Source organism: Lichenostomus cassidix, chromosome 9, assembly GCF_008360975.1.
Source record: "Lichenostomus cassidix isolate B80296 chromosome 9, HeHo_3.0, whole genome shotgun sequence".
Taxonomy (NCBI): Eukaryota; Metazoa; Chordata; class Aves; order Passeriformes; family Meliphagidae; genus Lichenostomus; species Lichenostomus cassidix.
The window spans coordinates 18,085,071-18,107,872 of NC_139490.1; the positions used below are offsets into that span (position 1 = coordinate 18,085,071).

Sequence of the window (22,802 nt, forward strand, 5' to 3'; positions counted from 1 at the left end):
TTCTAACCATGGTCTCCTGTGCTATGACAAGTTTGTAATAAATTGCAAATGATCAAAATGCAGATACCTCTCTCCGTTTGCAGCCCAATTTAGAAAAAATCAGTGGAAGAACAGTAGCAGCACACGGCTCAGGCTATGCCTGATCAAAGGGGAATTATTCCTCCCAGCTCCAGGAGCATTCAGGCACTGTTTATCTCCAGGCAGGAATGAATAGCAAGGGTAAGGCACTGAAGCCCCTAGGAAGTCCCTGCAGCCTTAAAAAGTCCGCAGAGAAAATTTCTAAGATGCATTAAGCACAAAGGTTCTCAGTGCCCAAGGCAAACTGGAAAATATTCCTTCCCTCAAGTCACTTGAACGCTAAATCATCACCTGCAGGCTCAAGCTGTCATTTCACACTGAGTCGTATCTTAGAGTGTCAGGAGCTCTCCTCAAATCATTTATTCTACCCCTCCCCACCCCAAAACACACAGTGGTTTCTTACACAAGCATTAACAGAATACTGAATTAGTTTTAGGAAGGAGTGTGACTTATATTAATATATAGCTTACATTAAAGCTCTGATTAAATTCAGCCACAGCCTTCCAGTCACTTCAAACAGTTCTACATTCAATTATAGTTTGGGATTTATAAAGAAAAAGAAAACTCTCAGCATTTCCTGGTGTGAGTGTTAGCCTAACAATCTGTGGTTTCATCTATAAACAGTAAGAATGGACCTTCAAGAATGAGAGAGGCAAGATGCAAATTAAATACAACCATTTCAAAGAGGCTCCTGTCCTGAAGGCTTTATGGCATCCAACTGGCTCTGGGGGGAACAGCCAAGGTTCTGGTGAGGACCAGGGAGACAAGACCTTTTTCCTTTCCCTGTCTAGTCAAAGCACTTTGCCCAGTTCCTTTCAGTAAAAGGGTCATGTCTCAGTGTACACACACTTGCATGGTTGGCAGTGGGATCTAATCTCGTCTGGCTAAAAATAAATCTCTCATGACTAAAAATAAAAACACATTAAAGATGGTGCTCATAAGTAAGGAATTGAAATTATCCTCCTGATCATCATCAGAGCTGGATTAACGGAGAAGAACCAGAGGAAATCATTATCAGTCTAGGGAAACAGGAAAATCTGAGTTACACACAAGAACTGAATGCAGTCTGTAATGTTACTCATCCAGTATAAAGCAAAAATTCTGGATATAGATATTGGAAGTCCTGACCTGCTGTCAGGAGTAGTGTGTAGTTTGTGAATCCACAGAACAGCGAGCACTCACTTGAAGAGAAAGCAAAGCAAACCTCTTAACTCTGCTACACCATTAATTACAAACTGCCTTCCTGAAGAAAAATCCTCTAAAAATTTTTAAAAAGTAGTAAAGCCACAGTCTTTCAGCAACCCACCATGCAACACTTAACCATGACCCACAGAATGACAGCCACTGGGTAACGCCTGCAGTTACAAGAACACAGGTGAGGGATGGCACACCCTTGGCATCACCCAGCTGCAGATTCCCTTTTTTCCCTGCCTCTTCCCAAAACAGAGGATGAAAGGCTTTCCATTCCAGGTACCCATGCAATGGGAGCACGTTATTTCAGAGCCCACATACACCTGACCAGCAGACAGGACTCAGCAATTGCTCCTAAATGAGTAGCACGTTCCCTATAATCAATAGGACCTTTATGCTGAGCTACTTTTACAAGGAGAGCTGATCTCAGCTTCAGGACACCTGACTGATGAATGTACACACTGATCACATGTGTGTTGATGTTTTAAGTTTTGGCAAAAGACACAATTAAGCATAAAAATTTAGCACCCCCAAAAAGTTAAATAATCAGCCAGGCTGATAAAAAAAATCTCTTCAAATAGTATCTCATTTCTGCTGCACATTTTATCCAGAGGAATCCTGTAGGACTTTGAAATATGCAACAAAGCACAGAATAAATTATATAAATTATATTATCATTTCCCTCTGAGATGAGCTGTAGCACCTGCTTGACACTGAGCAGCATCACTGCACAGCAGGCTGCAGCTGGGAGCCCAGCAGCTTTTGATATGGAAACTGCAGGTGGAGTTCTGAGTCAACATAATTACAGGTTCTGGGATTTCATCAGAATGCTAAGGATGAAACTCCTTTCACTACTTCTTGTGAAAGTCTGTAAAACTTGAATTAATAAAAAGGTTTTCCTGCAGCCATTCTTATTTTGGATTGAGATTTCTTCACTCAGCTCTCCATTTCAGCAGTCAGGGACAGACCCCTCCTGCTGGAATGAGGTCAGGATTTTCAATGAAGGTGCAGGGGAGCCTTTCCAAAGTCTGCTTCACCTCTGTGAAGGGGCAATGCTCATTTACTATTAACACCCACCAGGGAGATGCTTGTGTCATTTCTTAATGCAAACAGCATGCTAACATTTCCAGCAGATTCATCTGAAATAGTTTCTTCTCTTGACATCAAGAAAGCAGGTTGCCATGGCAAGAAAAAACCTTGAAACTTACCTTCCTGCTCTCCTTACAGAGACCTCTGTTCAGGTTGGCTATCTGGGAGTATGAGCAGAACCTCGAAATGGTGCTTTACCTGCACAACATTTATGGACAAGAGTCTATTGATGGAAAGCATTAAGAAAAAAGCAGGTTCAGGATTTTAGAAGCCTGGTGTCTTGCATTTTTATCTCACCTCTGATCAACTTCAGTGTCTTCAGAATATTCTTTAACTTCCCCAGAGAATATCTTTCCTCTGCCCAGTCATATATTTGCACAAAATCTGTAGAGCTTGGTGACTTCTGCATTCCTGACAATGTTGTTGAAATGCACCCAGGTTCAAAATTTACCAAAGGGAAGCCTCTCCCCAAATCAGTCCTAGATGTGATTACAAAAACCTTCACTCCTGCATTAAGATGCTGCCAATAGATAAGATTCAGTCAAGCACCAGATTAAAGAACCCAAGCTTTGTGCTCTTTTCTCCCACACACCCAACAGATCAGTGATTTACAGAGCCAGCCCACCAGGGTAACAGCAGATATTGGCATTCTGTCAGCCTGAGAAAAACTCTTCAATGGAGAAGACATCTGCTGAGAGGGTTTGATAAGAACACTTCACTCTCTTCCTCTGGCAAAGTCATTTTCTCTTCCTAACATCTGAACAACCAATGGCTTTGCCTATCTTTGTGCAGATAAACTATAGAAATCCCAGAAGTTTTGCTAGAAACTGGAATTGATAATTGTTGTAACAAGCTGGAAATTTCAGACAGGTGTTTAACAGGACTCTAATCTCCTCTTGCAGGGAAGTTTTCTCATTACAAATACTACTCTCCATATAGGGAGCCTTGCTGGAAAAACACATCAAGAAATTTTGAAAATTCACATTTAGGAGGGCCTGGGGAAAGAGAACAGTGCACACAGAGCAAAGTGTACTATTCAATCCCAATTCTGATTTAACAGATTTCAGATCTTGGCATCAATAAGAAACAGTGAAAAAACCTTTATGAGAAAACTCTACAAGATACTGTATTTAAATGTAGGCACACAAACAAATGGACATGAACTCACAGGCGCCATTTGGATTCTGGAAAAGCCAAACTTTGCAAGAAGATTAAATGAGAAGTTTAAAGTCAGAAGTTTGTAAAATTTCTAAACATAGTGGATCAGAGATCCAATAAGGCCTTCTAAATTCTGTGTCTGGAAAAGAATCCCTCCCACACACACCAATATTTGGAAGTTGGCTGAGTGGTCACTGATTTAAGAGAAAAATATTTCAGCTTCTTTTGAAAGAGAGAACATTGGGAGGGGAGGGGAGAGGATGGGTAGGAAGGAATTAATGAAAGGTAACAGATTAAGATGATACAGATTTTTCCCTGAGGAGGTTTCTGGCAGGAACCCAGAAACAAAATCTACATTTGCACACTCCTGTGGGAACTGAGAGAAACCCCAGCCCTGCCAAACTCTGTGGCTTCTTTTGATGAATGAAAAGGCATTAGATAGCTCACTGTACATGGCTGGAAGGCATGGGAGAAATGTGCAGCTTCTAAATACCCAAATTCATGAGTAGTTTGCCAGGAGGCTACCACAAATACATACCAGAAGTGGTGGACATTAGGAAAGTATTTCCACAGAATCAAAGAAAAATAAAGGATGAGAGAGACTTGGAAATCACCTGTTCATCTGCAAGTTACAAGAAAAAAAAAAAAAAAGATGAGAGAAACCTTCAAAGGTATTTTATTTTAACACCATTTCCTACTGATGAAATAATACCCTTAAATGTGCTTGAGAGCTCCAGGAGGCAAAAGGAATTGTGACTGCTCCAGTGATAAACTGAAAGCTTAAGAGAATGAGGATGAAACACGCTTCATCCTCAATCCATATTCATTATTTAAAAGCACATAGGATTGAGAAAACATGACCTGGATGAAACAATGCCATTTAAAAAAAAAACTAAAGTAATACTACATTTCCTATTCTAGAGCAGTAAGTACATCACTCATAGTATATTTAGAGTTGGAATTATGCACAATGAACCATTTACTAATCTATCATTTTTCCATTCTCAAATCAACTACACAGGATTACAGAACAGTCTGAGCTGAAGGATCATCAATCCAACTTCATATTCTAAGGGCCACATCCAGAAATATTCAAAGGGATTTCATAACATATTGCGGTTTTGAGCTTTCATGCAAACTGTTCCCTGCACCTGCTGTTACCAGTGGTTAATATTTGACATTCTGTAGCTTTCTCATCGACTTCACAAGCTTTTAATATTTATATTCTCTGATCAGACAGGTTCCAAGCCCTCCATATAACTACCAAAATATCTTCACAACAGCCAATGTGGATGAAATCTATACCATATTTATAGGGAAATAAACATTTCTACAACAGCTGATGACTGACAAATGTGACAGTGCTGGCTTACTCCCTTTGCAGATACATGAGAGAAAAAATACAGGAAATAAAAAAATCATTTGAAGCTGGGGTACAGCATCAGCACAGGACATGAACTCAGCCTGCATCCAAACTCCAACTAAAACTATGTGTACACAGACTCAGCTGCTTGCAAGGGCTGCAGGCAGCGTTTTTCAGTGCTGCTCCCCAAAAATCAGAGGATGGCAGCAGTGAAAAGGGCAACAGCTCCACAGCAGGAGCAAATTCCAGGACTGGACCTGGAGCAGAGCAGCAGGGAGAAGATGGGGCAGCCACGAAGTTGCAGGGCCAGCCACAGCTCCAGCCCAAGGAGCCCATCAAGGAGCTGGTGAGGAACAGAAATGCTGGTTTCACTCCTGCCATAAGCTTCCAGGATTTGCAGAAGTTTTCCTCTGGGCCAAGCAGGCAAAGTGAAGGTGTGCCTCCCAACAAAGTGCTTTACAAAAATGAAGGCTGGCAAGCAGTCAGTCTTTTGTGAAAAGGTGAGATTCAGTCAAATCCCAGGTTTCACGTGGATATCGGGACATGTGGATCCTGCTGTGACAATTACCTTCCATTCCATGCCAATCAGAACAAGCAGTGCCAGAAGCAGCCCAGATGCACAAGCCCTCACAGCTAATGAGCCCCTGTCTATCTGTGTTTAAGCTGCAGCCTCCTCCTTATAAACACCACTTCAGAGCAGCACTGCCTGCTTCCAGGCCCCTATTAAAAACAGAAGTATTTTTATCCCTCTTCAGCAAGATGATGCATTTCAGTGCTCTGTCCTACCAAAACCCCAATTACCACATTGCAGACTCAAGTTAAATATTAACAGGTAAAACTTTCCCTAAACCTGCTTAACTCTGGGCTCACATCTAAGGGGTTGAGAACACAGCTGAGAGCACACTAATTGCTGACAAATGTCATCTTACACCAGTCCTGTTACATAGTCATGGACATCATTTAATCCCCCTTGGAAGAGGTTTAAGCAAAAAGACACCTCTCTGGTGCTTGAGATAGGACTCAAGCCACTATTGTTGTCCACTTGACAGCTAAAAATGACAGTAGCTATTAATCATCCCTCAAGATAAGCCTGAGTTATGCATGTATGAGTGTAGCAGAAAAGCACTGCAGCCTGTTACTTATAAGGGTTTGACTGCTGAGGGTTTTTAATGAAAAAGGCACTGAATTGGTCAAAAGCCTGTTATAACTGGCATTGTTAAAGAAGAACATTAAGTATGTGACCAGCTCAAAATGGAAAATGAAATTAGGAACCAGGGAGCCAGTACTGATTCATCAGGAACCAGGCTTGACTCCATCTCTGTTACTCACCACTTTTGGGGGCAGACAGACATTTTATCCTGTTTTTCAAGGACCTACAGCAACAACTTCAGCTCAAACTTCCCCCCTGCCATCCAACAACCGTTTTACAATGGCATCTTAAAGGCTGCCAAACAGATGAAATTTTGGTTCTACCCTACCATAAAGACCATTTTTAGAATGAGATCTGGACTGGTTTACATTCCAAATGGCAGCACTTTCCTTTCACCTTACCTTTTAACTTTCAGCAGAACTAAAACTTAATGCTGATTTTTGTCAGGATATCCTAAAGAAATAGCTGAAGTGTAATTCTAAATCACTTGTGGAAATGGCTCTCCAGAACATTTGGAAACAAAGGGCTTAATGGCATTTGATTTCAGTTTGAAGGAACTTTACAAAGCTCAGACTCTGTCACATCTCAAAGGCTTGAATAAGGACACAGAATTCTCATGCAGCATAGCTCCTTTATTGAGAAAAAGGGGGAAGAAACGAAACTGCAAGGCAAGAAAACAGAGACCCAACCAGAAAACTGACAGGGGAACATACTCTGCTTTATACTTCCACATAGAATAGGCTTTACTAATTGCAAAAACAGCTCTGCTGAAAACTGTAGGCCTGAGTTTAGCCCACAGGATAGCAGAGCTGTAGTGACCTGCAGAACACACCTGTGTTCAGTGACAGCACTGACTCACTAACAAATAACCATCACTGCTGCCATCGTTATTCCTTCCTCACCCCACGCGGGTTGGAGCCCCTCACACAGAGCGTCCCTCACACAGAGCATCCCTCACACCGGAAGAAGGACTGTCCCTCAGCCTGAGGATGAACTCCCTCAGCCTGAGGGTGAACTCCATCTCCCTTTCCCCGCTCCCGAAGGAGGCCTGTCCCTCAGCCAGAGGGTGAGCTCCATCTCCCTTTCCCTGCTCCCACAGCCTTTCCCTGCAATCCCGCCTGCAGTACCGGGTGCCGCCACGCGAGGGCGCAGCAGCCCCGCCGCGCCTTGCCGGGCTCCCCGTCCCGCTGCCCTGCGGCACCATCAATCCGCCTTTCCGCGCCTTCCCTCCCTTTTTATAAACCAACAAAACACGGCAGCTCCAGCCCAGCCATTGGCACTGCCCACGGGCAAGGAGCGCTGGGAACTAGATCTGTCACACGGATCGGAAATGGTACAAACGGGAGCGAGGAGCGGGCGGGGAGGGCGCTGGGCAGTGAGCTGGCTTTGGGGAGGATCACCGCGCACGTTTCGCTCACACCGTGTTTCGACATCGTGCCGTGTTGAGCACACAACAAAACTGCCCGTCCCGCCATCGCTTCCGAGCCAGCAGCAAGATCTCCAGCAGCATTCCTTAAAGCAGCAGCACTTAGTGCGGCCCTATCACTTGGTGTTATAACTCTGCAACAGCGTTTCCCAGTTGGTAGGGCTAATTCATCAGTGGACCCCTACAGAAAGGCTATTCATCAAGCCCAGGATAAATAAATTCCCACCCATTCCTCTTGTCATTGTTCAGGTGGTTACTTTTATTACCTTAATCCAAACAGAAATCCACTTGAAATTGCAAATTGAATCATAAATTAGGTCAAACTTCAAAAGGTAGTGATTGATCAGCTTCAATAATGCAGTTTGCTTATCACTTTATCTCCATAGGCAGGTCCAAGGTTTGTGAGAATGATCTCAGCCCTGCAGCTCCTTCCTTCAGCAATTCTGGTGGCACTGGAGATACATCAAGTCTTTCATTGCTGCAGATCCTCTCTGTGTGTGGCTTAGAAGAGATGAGTGTATCCTAATGAACCAGGCATACACAGAAGAATAATTACCTTTTCCCTTTGTTGGTTTTTTTTTTAATTTATTTTTACATTAGAGATTTGGTTCTGCCCACCCAGTGACCCTCAAACATACAGGTGAGCAGGTGCTGACAACCTGAAGGTGTAACTGAGAATTTAAATTCCGGATTTCCTTAAACTCCCCAGTCTGGATTTCTTGTCAGTGCTCTGACCACAATGGAGGCTGTTTTGGCTAAAACAGCTATCAGTGTTCTTTATCACAGCAGGACAAGAGAGGTGGAGCTACTGGAGAGTCCCCACTGACAGCCAAGGTGAACAAATGCCTGGAGCACCTGACGTCAGGGTAGAACCGGGACTGCTTAGCCCAGAGATGAGAAGGCTCAGGGGAGTCTCGCCGATGTACATGAATATCTGAAAGGAGCTATAAATAAGAGAGATCTTCAGTGTTGCTCAGTGACAGGAGAAGAGGCAGTGGGGGCACAAACAAACACAGGAGGCTCCACCTCAACATAAAGGAGAAGTTTTGGGGTCTCTACCTTTGCTACTCATAGCGGGCAATTGGTCCTGTTCACCTAATTTCTACAGTGAGTTCACCTTTCAGATTCTCTTCTTCGCCCTCCAGCACACAAAACAGGGATGATGGCAAGCAGAACCAGTCTTTCAGGCAGAAAGGGTACCATTCCAATGTGGTACAGAAGCCCCAAATATTCTATCAGGATTTCTAGTTCAGTGTTCATGAAATGTCTCCTTGCTCCTGCCCAGACTGGGGCCCAGGACAGATGAAGTGCAGAAGTTACAAATGCAAAAAGCAGCTTAACAATACGCACCTTGTTCCTGCAAACAGCTAAGGAAGTCACAACAAACATAACACACAAATATACAAAGAGACCCCAGAATTTTATTTAAAGAAACATGTTCAAATGCAGCATTGAAAACAGAGAGAGTGGGATGCCAACAGTCAGAGAACTTATGCTGAGTTATGTTTTCTTTGACAAACTAGCACCATTGAATCACAAGTCACAGACTAATTTATTTCTAGAGGTTAAAAAACCTCCACCATTATAAAATTTCTAAGAATTCTATTAAAAATTGGTTCTCAATTTACTACTCCTACAGAGATGAAAGCAGTCTGAAGTACAAGTTTTCATATCTACTTGTTGTTCAAATTACCCATAAAAGACAGTTTATTCTTAAGTCTAAACATCCTGATCAAGGGAAAAAAATGTCTAAAAAGTGACCTCCACAAGTCTTTACAAACTAAACAAGTAAGAAATATCTACTGTGTTATAAATACACACAGTACAATATGTACAAGTCTAGTCTTACAAAAGAAGAGCTTCCTAGTCCATAAAAATACTAATGCAACTACAAAAATTTTCTCAGTATTTAGTCAAGCTGACTCCAGCAGTCAGTCTAGCAAATTCCTAAAACACTGATTTGTTCCATAGCACAACAGCTTGAACATGTTCACAGTGGGAAAGAGCCCAACACTTCACCATAAAACTGATTTCTAATCCTAATTTCCCACTCAGGTTTAGTGGTGCTGTTAGTGTTTGCTATCTATTTTAACATCACGAGACCTTTCTGTATTTCTAGACTGTGTTTGAACTATTCAAAGTGCTGAAAGTGCGATCAAAGAGTAGAGTTTTGTATCCATTTTCCAGTACACCCTTCTCTGGCACTGGCAACAACAGCCAAGGGGTTCTAGCTCTGTGAGGTCCAAAAGGCACACGCTCATTTCTACATGCTCAGGGAAGTGTTCACACACACATGCACTTTGCTTCAAGGACCTGCCCCACATTAGGAGGCTTCCTCTGAGTAAGGAAATTCAAAAATTCCTTACAAATGCCTTCATGCAGACACCTGGAATTCATAGTGACCCTAACATGAACTGCTTAAAATGACTGTGAGACGGTGGTGGAAAAAAAAAATAGTTTTGGCTTTAATATTATGATCTCCAAGTATTGCTCTGGAATAGAGAAAAAAAAGTCTATACTCTCTCACTCTATCAAGTGAGGGCCAGGTTACATTCACCCACATGATTTATCACAACAATTAACAGCATTTGTGAGCACACACATACACATAACCCTTGGCATTTGTTCTTCTACTGAAGGCCATCTGCAGCCTGAATGAAAATAAAACTATTTGAAGAATGTTTCAAGCAATACCCTCCTGTACTTACACACACAAGTACAAGAAGTAACAAAACTGAACTGCACCTCTGCCAGAAAACAGATCTCACTGACCCATTTTCCACTTCCCTTCTCTACAGTGCTCTCCTACGACATGCATCATAGTAGCTGGTACTGTTAAAAATCAAGAACATATCCCTCTTGACAAAGTTGACAAATTTCTCTAGTGGGCACATTGGCTTGCTGGAACGTTTGTAATGATCCTTGCAAAAGGAGGTCTGGAATGTGACATCAGCACCGTTGTACAGGATGCGGATAAAGTGTTCTTTGGGCCTCTTCCCATCCTGCCACAGCTCAAAAACTAACCTGGCAGCAAACCTAGGAAATCTGGCCTCTGTAATGCCCAAGGCACTGAGAACAGGTGACAAGGTGACATCGTGTGCAGAGTAGAGAACAAACACCTCTTCCTCCTTGCCTTCTGCGATACGCTGCAGCCGATTGACAGTCTGGTTGAGGAGAGGATGAGTAGCCAACAGTGCATACAAGAAGTAAAGTTTCTTTTCCTGCCTCTCTCTCTCATCCTCCAGCTGGTGTCTCTTGATCACTTTAAAGTGTTCCATACCAATGCAGCCAGTTTTGGTACACGGAAAGGAGACGTTATGGCAGAAATAGCACAGCAGGGAATCTATTGGGTTAGAAGCTCTCAGCTGCCTGGTGGGAATGCCCACAATCTTTGCCATATCCACATATATTTTCTCCAAGTCGTTGTTTTTCACCCGTAAGCTGTACTGCCTGCGCTGCTCCTCCTCTAGGTAGTGGTTTCTCATGGGGCAGTCGCAGCTTCCCGAGCAGAAAATGGTGCTCCACTGGTGCCTCATGTTAATTTTCTTCCAGTCAAAATCTGGCAAAAAGGTGTAGAGCAGAGCCAAGGCGCTCTGCAGGGTTCGGCTTTTCCCCGTGGTCTCCAAGTAGAGCTGCTTGGCTGTCCAGTCACCAGGGAGCAGTTTGTGTTTGTTGATGTAGATTTCTCGGAGCAGTTGTCCATTTCGCAAATGTTGTACAACCCCTGCATTTTGAAAGAAATTGCAACACATGATTAGAATCTTTGTAATAAAAAAAAAAAAAAAAAACAAAAAACCAAAAAAAAACCCAAAGAAACAGCTAGCAGCCTTACTGATAAATGAACAGTTTGTTAAAAGGTTATGAACTTACAAAACTGAACTTCACCTATTATTGACTATTAGGAAAACTGTCTGAAACACGAGGAACCTGCTATTCTTCAGTATCTCTCAGATTCTAGGAACTAGCCTTAAATACAGAAAGAAGCTGGTTCCATAGGATTTGTTCAAAACCTTTGTGGTTTAATATTTGTTCCTTGGTCTAAGACACAGACTGAACGGGTCCAACATGACTAGGACACAGAATGGTCACCACAACTGCTGCCACTTTTACAGCAGAGACCCCAATATATTATCTATATCCCAGCATAGCCTAGGGTAGGACCAACATAATAAGCTGCCATAAAAAAAGCCTTTATTTCAGTATAAAGAGAAACAGAGGATCCCTCTTCAAGCAGAATGTATTTAACAGAGCAGAGGATGAGGCAGAGCTGCTATGGGAACTCACCTGTCTGTGTCAGCTCTCCCATTTCACACAGGGAATGGCTGGGGAAGCGAGGCAGGCTGCTCAGGGAACCATCCATTTGGGCTGCAGACCCTTTGGACATATGCTTAATGAAGGCTTCGAGCTGAGGATGAGAAGGTTTCCTAGAGAGGCAAAAAAAAAAAACCATGAAAACTTCCAAAAGTGTATGGGAAAGCAGCTCGAGAGAGTCAAGTATTCCAAGTATGTCAGCTCAGAAATTTCATGGTGTGAGGTTATTTCCCACAGAGACAACATCTGCTCTTACTCAGGACTTTTGCAAGTATGGAAAAAAAAATTCAAACTACTTACTATCTACCAAAGAACTATAGGGAAACAGATGTCTTGTGATGTTAAAATTATGATACCTTTCAGTAAGTAATTTAGAACAATTTCTGAGGGTTGCTTTGAATTCATTAATTAATACTGTTAGAAATTAAAACTTAAAAGACATTAAAAAATCCTTAAAAAACCCTCCAAACTTCTCTTCAGTTTATGAAGTACCAATGCTCTTCAACAGCACAGCCAAAGGCAATAACAATCTAAAGGGGTTCAAATAACCAGTATTTAAGTAGATGATCTTGAAGAAATTCTCAGATTCTGTAATGTACAATGCTGATTACAATCGCAGCTCTTATTTCTACTTCCTTCAGCTTTCCAACCAAACAACACGAGTAGTCTCGATTCCGTGGTACTGGAAAGTAGCACCCAGTGGCCCCATTAAAACTGGAATCATTGTTTTGGGTCCTGAACTTTTATGCAGGAAGAAAGAGGCCAACACTGCTGGACACACACACAGGTAATATCCTCCCACTATGCAAGGGATGAATGCAGCTGGAAAAGAGATATTCACAAAAATGTCTGAGTTAACTCACTGAAACAGAGTTCAAGGCAGTGAAAGAATGCTTAGATCTCCCAAACTATGCTGAAAATTTCAAATACACCACGGACTCAGCTCACTGTGGTACTGCCGTGTAGAAAACTACAGCTACAAAAAAGCCCACAAACAATGTAACTCCAAGGGATGTGAACCTTTAAAAATAAATCTGTGATCATGTTCCTACAGAAGAAATGCATCACATGAGTGGGGATTTCTTTGCTAAATGTCAACAGTTACCAAATGTCACACAGTCACCTCTCTGATTTTGTGCAGAGCTAAATCAGAAACTGTTTGACAACCCAACTCTGCCCCAGATGGTTCTTGTATTAATACGATGTTCAGCTTGAATACAGTTACTACACTTTCATGCTGCTTAAAAAAATAGAAAATACATAAAATAAATTTTGTCAAGGATCTTTTAGAAAAGTCTGGGATTTATGTTTACTGCTTATATTTAGATTTGTTAGAATGCTAAACTATTTTGGATATGAAAACCTCAGGTCTTCAAAAGGAACCTGAGTTGCAGGACCCAGCAGAGGGAGCAATAACACCACTAAAGTAGGAATGAGCGTCTGGAATCAAAGTTTACTGGGACAAAGACCTCCACGTTTACACAGAAGAGCCAACTGTGGACCTCTTGCAGAGCTAAGCTCACAGCACACACAGACAGGAAGGCTCATAAGAATCAGTGTCTGTCAATAGAAAGGTAGCTCATATTATTCCATAAAATTTGAATTTTCCAGTATTTAATTCACCTTCAGAAAAAAAAAAAAAACCTGGCATGAGAATATTATAATTATGCCACAACTGCCAGTAAGGAAAAATTGCAAAATGAGACAAAAAGCATAATAAGATTAAAAATCAGACGTATTTTTTTTCATTTTTACTTCAAATTGAAGGAAGCCAGCCAATTTATGACATTCTAAATCCCCAGCTTCTTCTATATACTGTAATTTTAACACGGCAAATGAAGATTAATATTTGCAAAGCAGAGATACATAAACCAGGCTTTGCTCCTCTCTCAAGCAGTGGAGGCTTCCTGTTGTACATCAGGAGCTCACTCCAGCTCCAGAAGAAAATTTCCAAGAGAACATTTTGTACATTGCACTATTTTCACAGCCCAGCAGTGAAATCTAAAAATGGAAGAATTGAGAAAATTAAATTACACCCATTAGCAAATGGCTTTTTAAGCTTATTACAGAGGTAGCAGGCCGAATCACCAATTTTCTAAATTTTGCACTTTACAAAACTCTCCACATGAATAAACTGACAATCCAAATTTTCCTTAAACTCTGTTCACTTAATTAACAAGTTCTGCAAATACACGTGAAAGAAAACTAAAAGGACTGCATTATCCATTCTGATTCTTTTGCTTCTTTGAGTACAAAAGCCTGAAAGAATTCTAATGGAATCAAACCTGTGCTGATAAAACTGCCAGTAATCACTTGTGGAAAGAAAGAAAAAAGAAAAGTATTTATCTGCACCTTATAAAAGGATTTTTCGGAAAAAATGGTAGGCAAGATAAAATTACAAAAGGGCTAATAATTGATGAATTTATATTCTAGTGTATTAATAATACAGATATGGAGATGCAAGTTACTTAACTTTGGATTACACTGTATTTAAAGTGAGCACAAGATAAGCACATGCCTGCAGAAGTGCATTATGAAATATGACTGTTAGACACTTTCTGAACAGAAATTCAAAGCTTCCTTCTTGTTCCATATATATATATATATATCCCTGTACAACTGGGCAAATAAACAGCCATTTTTCTCAGCAGCAGGATTTCCAGCAGCACTCAGGCTCCCAGCTGACAAAGCATTCCCCCTCCTGCCCCAAGACTTGGCTTTTATTTAGAATATGAATCCTCCTGTTGAATTGGCCAATTTACAGATGCTGCAGGAGATGGAGTATCCAGGCAACACGGCTGAGGCTGCTGGGGCTGGCAGAGCAGGAAGCAAAGGAAATTGCTCAGTTGTACAGTTGAAAAGACTGAATTATCCTTAAAATTTTATTTCCATAAAAGTCATCAGAAAATACAAATGGGCTAAAAAGATATCCTTCTGTCATTTTCCTGGCATTACAATGGCAAGTCACCACATTTGCCAAAGGTATTAGTACAAAAAATATTTCAAATTTTGTCAGAAAATTTCACTTAAACCCACTAACAATAGCCACACTTCCTTATTTTAACATTTGTTACCCTTATTTAAAATCTGTTGATTTGCCTTTTAATTATTTTATTTGTGTAAAATAGAATACATTTTATCTGTAACAAAACTGGGGATGTTTCTTTTCCCTCAAATAATTAATTCAGCCAATCTTTTTGTTATTTACAAATGAAACACTGGGGCAATAGAACCCAGATTTAATACTCTGATTTTCATACAGTAGAATTAAAATGGACCAACATTTAAATCCTTAATCAACACCTAAATATCTTATTTGCAAAGGTCTTAAAATGCTTTAATACTGAAATATCACCTCTTTATTGCTACACTGTAAACAGTGAACGTGGAAAGAAATACTGCACAGCTATTTCAACTGTATTATGCAGTTCTGCCAGGAATGGAGCTGACATCCCTCAATAAAATTTCCTTTTGCCTTGAGGAGTTGATACAAAAATGAATGGCCAAAGCTGAGAGGAGCAGGCTTCTCATAAGGAGTTGCAGAGCCCTCAGAGCATCACACAGTGAATAAATGTACCACACCAGGTTTCAGCCACACAAACATGACCTTTCTGTAAGCAAACAACACCAGGTTCTGCCAACTGTACCAAAAGCAAGTCCCCTTCTCTTTATTTAAAATGCAAAAAAAATTAATTTTATGACTTCAAGCAAAAATAACATGTGTTTTCTGTGAAGTTCAAGTAGGCAAAAAAACCCGTGTGAGATCAAAGGGCTACACTGTTTCCTTATTAGAAGGCAAATGAATGGAAAGAGCCACTAAATGCAACAATAGATCAGTGTAGTCTACAAAAGAGATCCTAAGGCAGTAGTAGTACTGTTGGGGATTATCTATTCATGAAGGTCTCACAGCTTTTACATTTTTATAACAAACTCCACAGTGCTGCCCTGGCAGGGGCTTGCAGTGAGAGGATGTGTGAGGTCCCTTCCAGCCCAACCATCCCATGGCTCTGTGATTCCATCTTCACTGCTCTCTGACTCTTTCAAGTCAGCAGAGGCCTCAGGAGACCTTTCTTCACCTGATTCTGGTCTGGATGCTCCTTTTGACCTCACTCCAAGTCAGATGCACACCTCCCTTAGCTCATAGTATGATACTTGTCTCATGTCCCACCTCCCAGCTCATTTTTGTGGCAGTTTCAAAACATGTGCATATTGAACCTAAAGTTTCAGTATTTGTTACTAAGCTTCTTATGATTAACATCAACACCTCTCAAAATGTCTTCAACTATATGCTAATTAACCCAGCTTACTATCAAATTACAGCAATCTTCTGAAATCATTTTAGCATCTTCCAAAATGCATTTCTTCCCTCTCTCACAAACAAGCTCAGTGAAGAAACACTGCATATTTTTTACTTTTGACACTATAAATGTGAGCTACATAAGGAAAAAAAATGTGTGGGATTAATTTATTTCTCCCCTAAGCAAACACTACAATGAAAGGATTTTCATAACATCATTCAAGCCATTTTCTTGAGGGAAAAAAGTATGTGTTGTTCGGTTCCCTTTGGAAATTTGCATCTGGAACAATAAAAATGATAATAATAATATTAATTGAAGTTTTAGATGGAAGACATTTCCAAAGCATTTAATCCATTTGCTTATATTCATTCCACATTTATATGTCACAATCCATAATTCACAAAACCGAAGCGTGACCTCAAGGCTATTTTGCATATCCATTAGGAGTCCACGGGGCTGTGGCATAATCTGCTTAATTAATGAATTCCATCAGCTGAATGCCAAGTCAAATAAAGAGCAGCCTGCACATGAGCAGCTTGCTTATCTGATGTTGTAAGTCCAGGAAGCTTAAACAAGCCAGGCTTTCCATCAGACATCTCAACTGCACTGTACAGCAGCAAGGAACCCTCAGTTCAAAGGCAGGGATTACAGACCTGTCACACTCCCCATATAAATACATTTACAATCAAGCACCACATTTACATCACAAAGGAATATAACTCTGACAGCCAAACACAGCAAATAGCTTCCTGATGCTGAAGTAATGAATGCTCCATTCAAAACAATGGCTGAATTCTACATTTATTCATTAAGGTCAGCCTTAACACATCTGGATGGAATGGTGCAGAGCCAACTCCTTTAATCCTTCTGCTGCCCTAAATTAGAAAAGGAGATGCTACTTTCCATAAATTCTGTTCTTGAGGAGACCACGTCTGTCAGTGGCTGAGGCTGGTAAGGGATGTGTCATTTCCACACTGATGATCTAATGCTTCATCAATCAGTGACAGCCATGGGTATCTCCCCCTCTGGCCCCTCAGAGCCTCGTAACTGCTCCACTTGGTCATTCTGTGTCAAAGCCACACTACTGCCCTGCTTTTTATGGATAGTTTTTCTGACTCCAGGGCCTTCATGTTGTACTCCTTGCCTGAAACTGAAGTGGAAACAGCTATAAAAGCTCCTCTGACAAATACAAAACGGAAGTCTCATGTGGCACACTAATATTGAGAAACACAGCTTCGCATCCAACGCTGTCACTTGCAGTTAGCATCTTTTCAATAAAGCTTTCTCACGTACATTGGAACATGACAGATATTAAGAAAGATCAAAAGATCAGAGCCTTTAGGAATTCCAATAGAAATCTGGATCACATTTCTCTGCTTAGTATTTCATGCTGAAAATAATCTCACCCCTTATAGGCAGATCATTAAAAACGTTATCATAGCTATTAGCAAACGATTCATTTTCCATCTTGTTAGGAAAATTAATTGCCCACTCAACTCTGTGGCAGAGATAGCTGGAGTTTGGTCTCCTCTCTGCAGTCTCAGGAATGCACATCTCATTTCAGGAAGCCACTCAGTTTGCACTGGGCACAGAATGCCTCTGGGGTTAGGTATCTCTCAAGGAAACCCAGATTCTCTGAGAGGATGTTGGACCAGACCACTGCATTACACTTCTTGACAGAATAGGCATTTTGGTGGAAGGTGAGGTGTGAATACAAAAAAGCAGCACCAATGTCCAGTTTTTCATGCAGCAGAACCCCCAAGTCCTCTGGGGCTGTTCTCAGGGATTTCTCCCAGTCTGCTGAGGGGACAGCAGCATGAAGGGGGAGATTTGCCCACAGGTTTTGCTAACATATTTTGGTATTTTTCTTTTAATTGTATCAGTAGGTTCACTGATAAGTCTTCTGCTGGAAAAACCATCATCATCCTACTTAAAAGTACTTACATGTAATCAGACAAGCCATGGCAAAGGTAGGGAAATTACATCATTGCTGGTTTTCTTCTATTGCTGTACACTATAATTCATTTGTATCAGTGAGTAAAATCTAAACAAAAAAGAAAGGTTCTGCCACAAAGAAAAGAAGCAATTCTGATCATATCTACAGCTCAAAGTGATTCAGGTGTGAAAACAGATATCAGCAGCCTACAAAGACATGAAGCACTACACTGAAACAGAAAATATTTTAAAACATGAAAATAGTTTAATGGCAGTTAGACACAAATAACTTACATGTGACAGTTCTAAACAGTGAGTGGTAACTACAGGAAATGAGTAGTTTTCAAGTAGCAAACAGTAGCACTTTCTATTAACTTGTATTTTAATAGTTCAATGTGAAACCCATTTTTTTCCTGAATTTTGACACAAATCAATAATTTAAGGAAAAACTCTGATAGCCTGTATTTCTAAAGAGTGAAAGAAAAAATAGTAATACAAAATACAAATAGCCATTTTCTTGTGGTAGTACTGAACTGCCTGAGAGCTTTTTGTATTCAGATGAAGGGAAGCATGCTGAGCTGAAGTGGAAGAGACCATCTCAAACAATGCACCTACAATCTGAAAATGCAGAAACATAGCTAAGAGGAATGGCAACCTAAATATCCAACTAAATAGCTTTTGCTTTTTAAAGAAATATGAAGAACTTAGTCTGGTCTGAGCTGGTAGCATGTAATAGTTCTTGTTTCAAAGAAAACACTGTGCACCACTGATACAGGGGTTGTTTTTTCAAACCATGGCAATACACGATGGTCAGAAGTCACAATGTACTTCAGGCTGCACAAATTGTTTCCTGAAGAGGAAAAAAGTGATTCTCAAGCTTAAAAAAAAAAAAAAAAAAGAGCTTAGTAAAGACAAACTCCCAGAATTTTACCTGCTGGGCACCAACATACAGTCGATGTCAGGTCTCTTTGTCTTGGGAATGGCATACAGAGCATACCTATCACCGTGGCGAATCAGCACCTGAACTGACACCAGCTTAAAATAATGAGGGGCATGACCTAAAGTGAAGAAAGGGAAAATTAAAAAAATGTTTAAAAAAGGTTAAAAAATAAAAAAAAAAAAAGACAGAGAAAAAAAATGTTACCTGCACACACTTTCTTTAATAAAAATATCGGGTATAATTAGCCTGATGGCTCTGGTATTGCAATGAAAGAAAACATCCCTAAGAAATTACAACTTATCAACCCAAGAAAAATTTCACTTCAGATTGCAAGACAAGTTATACAAGACTGAGGTTCTCAGCACATCTCCACAGTACATCTGGAGTGCACCAACCACACAAAACATTATTCAAGCACTGAACTCTGTCAACCTAATAAGGTTATTCCGCTTTTATAATGCCTCTCTTCCAGTCCCCATCATAATGATGGATTTTGCAGCATGTCTAATCTGGATCTTTTTGATATACCAGTTTGTAATTTATCTGATAAGCATTAGTAGGACATGCTAATAAAGGACTTCATTCAGACTCACTGCAGCCACTGTGGGGTAAAGAATGCAAATATGCCTTCTAGCTGACCATGTCTAATGGCTTGGAATTCCAAAATTAATTACTTCTGTGGGGTTTTCCTTCCAGAATTCCAAGCCAACTGTTTGAAATGCAGCTGACTTGTAACAAGAATTACACTTCAAATATTAAATATCTATACCTCTCCCAACCCTTTCAGTTTTAGACCTATACCTGACCACTGGCTAGAGACAACCATTTCCAAAAATCAAGACAATGGAGAGGATACAAAGGGAAGGAAAGAGCAGCAGCGTATTTTGAATTATTTAAGGTAATTTGGCAACCAGCTGGCATTTGCTGCACCTTCTCCAAGTAGCAATGACCTGACAATGCCCAGAGTTACCATTTCCAATGACAGCACACAGAAACAAGCAGCTAACCTGAGGTTTGCCCTCCCCAAGCCTACCTTCCATGCTGCGTTCAGCAATGCTGGGAATATTGCAGTAAACATGAGCTTCATAAACAGGGTCTATGGCAGGAGGCTCCGTCAGCAAATCAGGCATTATTCTCTTCCGGCTCTTGGGATTCAACCCATCTTCCCTGACAGGGTTCACTGGGATTAAATGCACTGAAAGATACAAAACATACACCATACACCTTCAAAAGAGTTTAGGGACATATCGGATTATGAATTTTATCGTTATTTTTAAGTAATTGTGCACAAAGACTATGGTTTCCGTGAAAGGATGTCTTTTGATAGTATCTAACAACTTTGTTTTTAATTTTTCCTGATTTGCACAGCCTAGAAGAGCTCTTTAGCAAGTGAATGCTTGGCCAAGACTTCAGAAGCAGACCTAAATGTAAAACAACTCTGGGTTTTACACTCTTCTTGAAGTTGCTTTTTCTATCAGTCTCCAAGCATGAACCACAGAAAAAGGGCCACAGTAAGTCCAGCTGTCTCTCATCATTCAAACTGAAAAACTGACATTGAAGGACATCAGCAAAAGACACAGCACAGTTATGATGAGTGTAGTACAAACCACTGGGAAAACAAAGTAGTCAAGATTGAAGGACTGGATTATTCATCATTTTCCTCACTAACCCCTGCCCTAACATTGCTGCCTTGTCAGCCTTAAACAGTCTGGCTTATCTAAAAATCAAAAAGCACACAAAATTTATTTCTAGAAATGAAACTGAGACTACCCAAAAAATGTGAAACACAAAGAAATGCAGTAAACACACACAGAGGAGAAACTCACAGAAATACCACCGTCTCCTGTCATGTAGATGAAAGTTGAAGCATATCTAAATGTCAGGCCAGAGTTGCAATGACAGTGTCCATCACCATGCCTTGATGTGAAAGCATCAGTTAATTTATGAGCCTTACCAGACTGCACTTGTAACAACAAATGCCTCTATTCTGTTTTCTGGTATTTTGATCAGAAGCTTTAGATGTGAAAAAGAGGAGAAAAAGTGTTCATATTTTTACCCCATTATTCTTACATCTTAAGATAAACAAAAAGAAGAAGAAAAAATGAGAGAACAAATTTCAAAGCTAAATCTTTAGTTATTCTTCTGTGTCAGTTCCTCCTTCCACCTTGACTCCCAGTTCCAACTGCAGAGGTGAATTTGCTCCACAGTAGTGAGTTGTGCAAACCAAGAAAACTAATGAAGACAGCAAACCAAAGTGGGTTTTAACACGTAGGTTTTAAGAACACTTTGCCAGTAATAAAATGGCAAATAAAATAATAAAAATAAGACTCTTCATTCTTACACTACAATACACTACACTTCCAACATTTTTATGTGGTTACTCTTTGTCTGCCAAAACCAGAACCCAAGCGTTTTCCATAGATTTGCTAGTGCTGTTGAGAAGGCCAACACCTGCCATGTGCAGTGACTTCAAACTTTTCATTAAACTGTTTCAGATTTTGCTTTCAACTGTGCTTGGTGAGAATATTAAACTGTAATGTTGACTTTGGGCACTTGAATTGTGGAGCTCAGCTGCCATTCCAGCATTTACCTACCAGATTCATTTTTTAGCTCCTTGCTTAGACTCACATTGTTGTGAGAGATTGCAAAGCATTGCCCAAGAAAGTGGCAGTAACACAGAGCCTAGTCAATATCTATCAGAAGCTGGGAACTCTGGGGCTTAGGGCACGTTTGTATTTGGGGTATAAATCCCAAACCCAAGAAGGTGTTACAGCAATGACTGCACTCTGCAAACAAACAGCACTACAGACAGCAGTTGGCCAGAGTAGAAATGGCAAATTACAGGTATGTTCTATTGGCCAAGTTTCCGAGACAGCAAAGGTTACAGGCAACAACTCTCAGCTTTCTGTAACAATTGCCTCTAGAGCAACCCATAGACAACGTGGCTACTGCTCCCTTAATGTCACAGAGTTGGCTGAAGAACCCAAGAGGTCATGTAACTTAATTCAGCTTAGACACACCAGTGTTTCAGCAGACAAAGGAAAACAATCCCCAACAGCAAAAACTCTGGTGCTAAAATTTGGTTGGGCAAGTTAAGAGCAAAATAAAGACGCTAACCTTTGTATCTAAGGTAGTTTTATCCACAAAAACCTGAACAGATCCCATTTTTGTACTGAGACTATCAACAGCAGAAGCCAACAGATGTATACATCAGCTTATTACAATCAAGTGCTTATGATTCCTGAGGCCAAATACCTTGTTTGCAGAAAGCAAGTCTCATTTCTAATCAAACTAGTTTAATAAATACCTTAACAATGCCAGACAAATTTAAGGATAAGGAAAAGCACTAAATCTTAAAGAGAAGCATCTACTCACTTTAAAATATTAAAAATTAAATTGAATATTAAGAATAACATTGAATACTAAGAATAAAATTGAACATTAAAAATAACACCTGCAGGACTGCCAGAATATAAGTTTGTAGTTTAAAAAGCAACTGAAAGAACACTTTTAAAGGAGACTCTTAAGTCAGCACAGCAGCTATGGGTACAGCTTAAGAATATTTAGTAGACTAGAAATGGACTCAGAGATTAGCAATAATTCATGTAAGAGCTGGTAAATATTGTCATTACTGTACCGTGAATATGCTTGGCGTATACCAGGGAAGAAGAAAGAACATATGATAAGCAGTATTTGCTTTTAGCACACTGGAAATAATACATATTGGGTGAAAATAATAATGACAAAATCAATCAAAGTACCTATGTAAACACCTGGGTCTTCTATTTAATGTAGTTATATAGAAAAAGAAATTACATGAACTGGGCACCTCCTGGAAATCTCCACCAAGTGTATATACATGA

At 40.4% G+C, this 22,802-nt stretch overlaps 1 protein-coding gene across 5 annotated transcripts in view; it reads right to left on the reverse strand.

Annotated features, from left to right (window-relative positions):
• Positions 1–8,856: 8,856 nt before the first annotated feature.
• Positions 8,857–22,802, reverse strand: part of PXYLP1 (2-phosphoxylose phosphatase 1) — a 51,586-nt gene continuing 37,640 nt past the window's right edge. For all 5 annotated transcript variants that reach the window (XM_085069675.1, XM_085069674.1, XM_085069673.1 and 2 more), the window contains 4 exons: positions 19,973–20,134; positions 18,931–19,057; positions 11,740–11,879; positions 8,857–11,179 (listed from right to left, as the gene is read on the reverse strand). In XM_085069675.1, the coding sequence (XP_084925801.1) occupies positions 10,248–11,179; positions 11,740–11,879; positions 18,931–19,057; positions 19,973–20,134 (1,361 nt within the window). In that variant the 3' untranslated portion in view covers positions 8,857–10,247. The remainder of the gene's footprint in view (positions 11,180–11,739; positions 11,880–18,930; positions 19,058–19,972; positions 20,135–22,802) is intronic.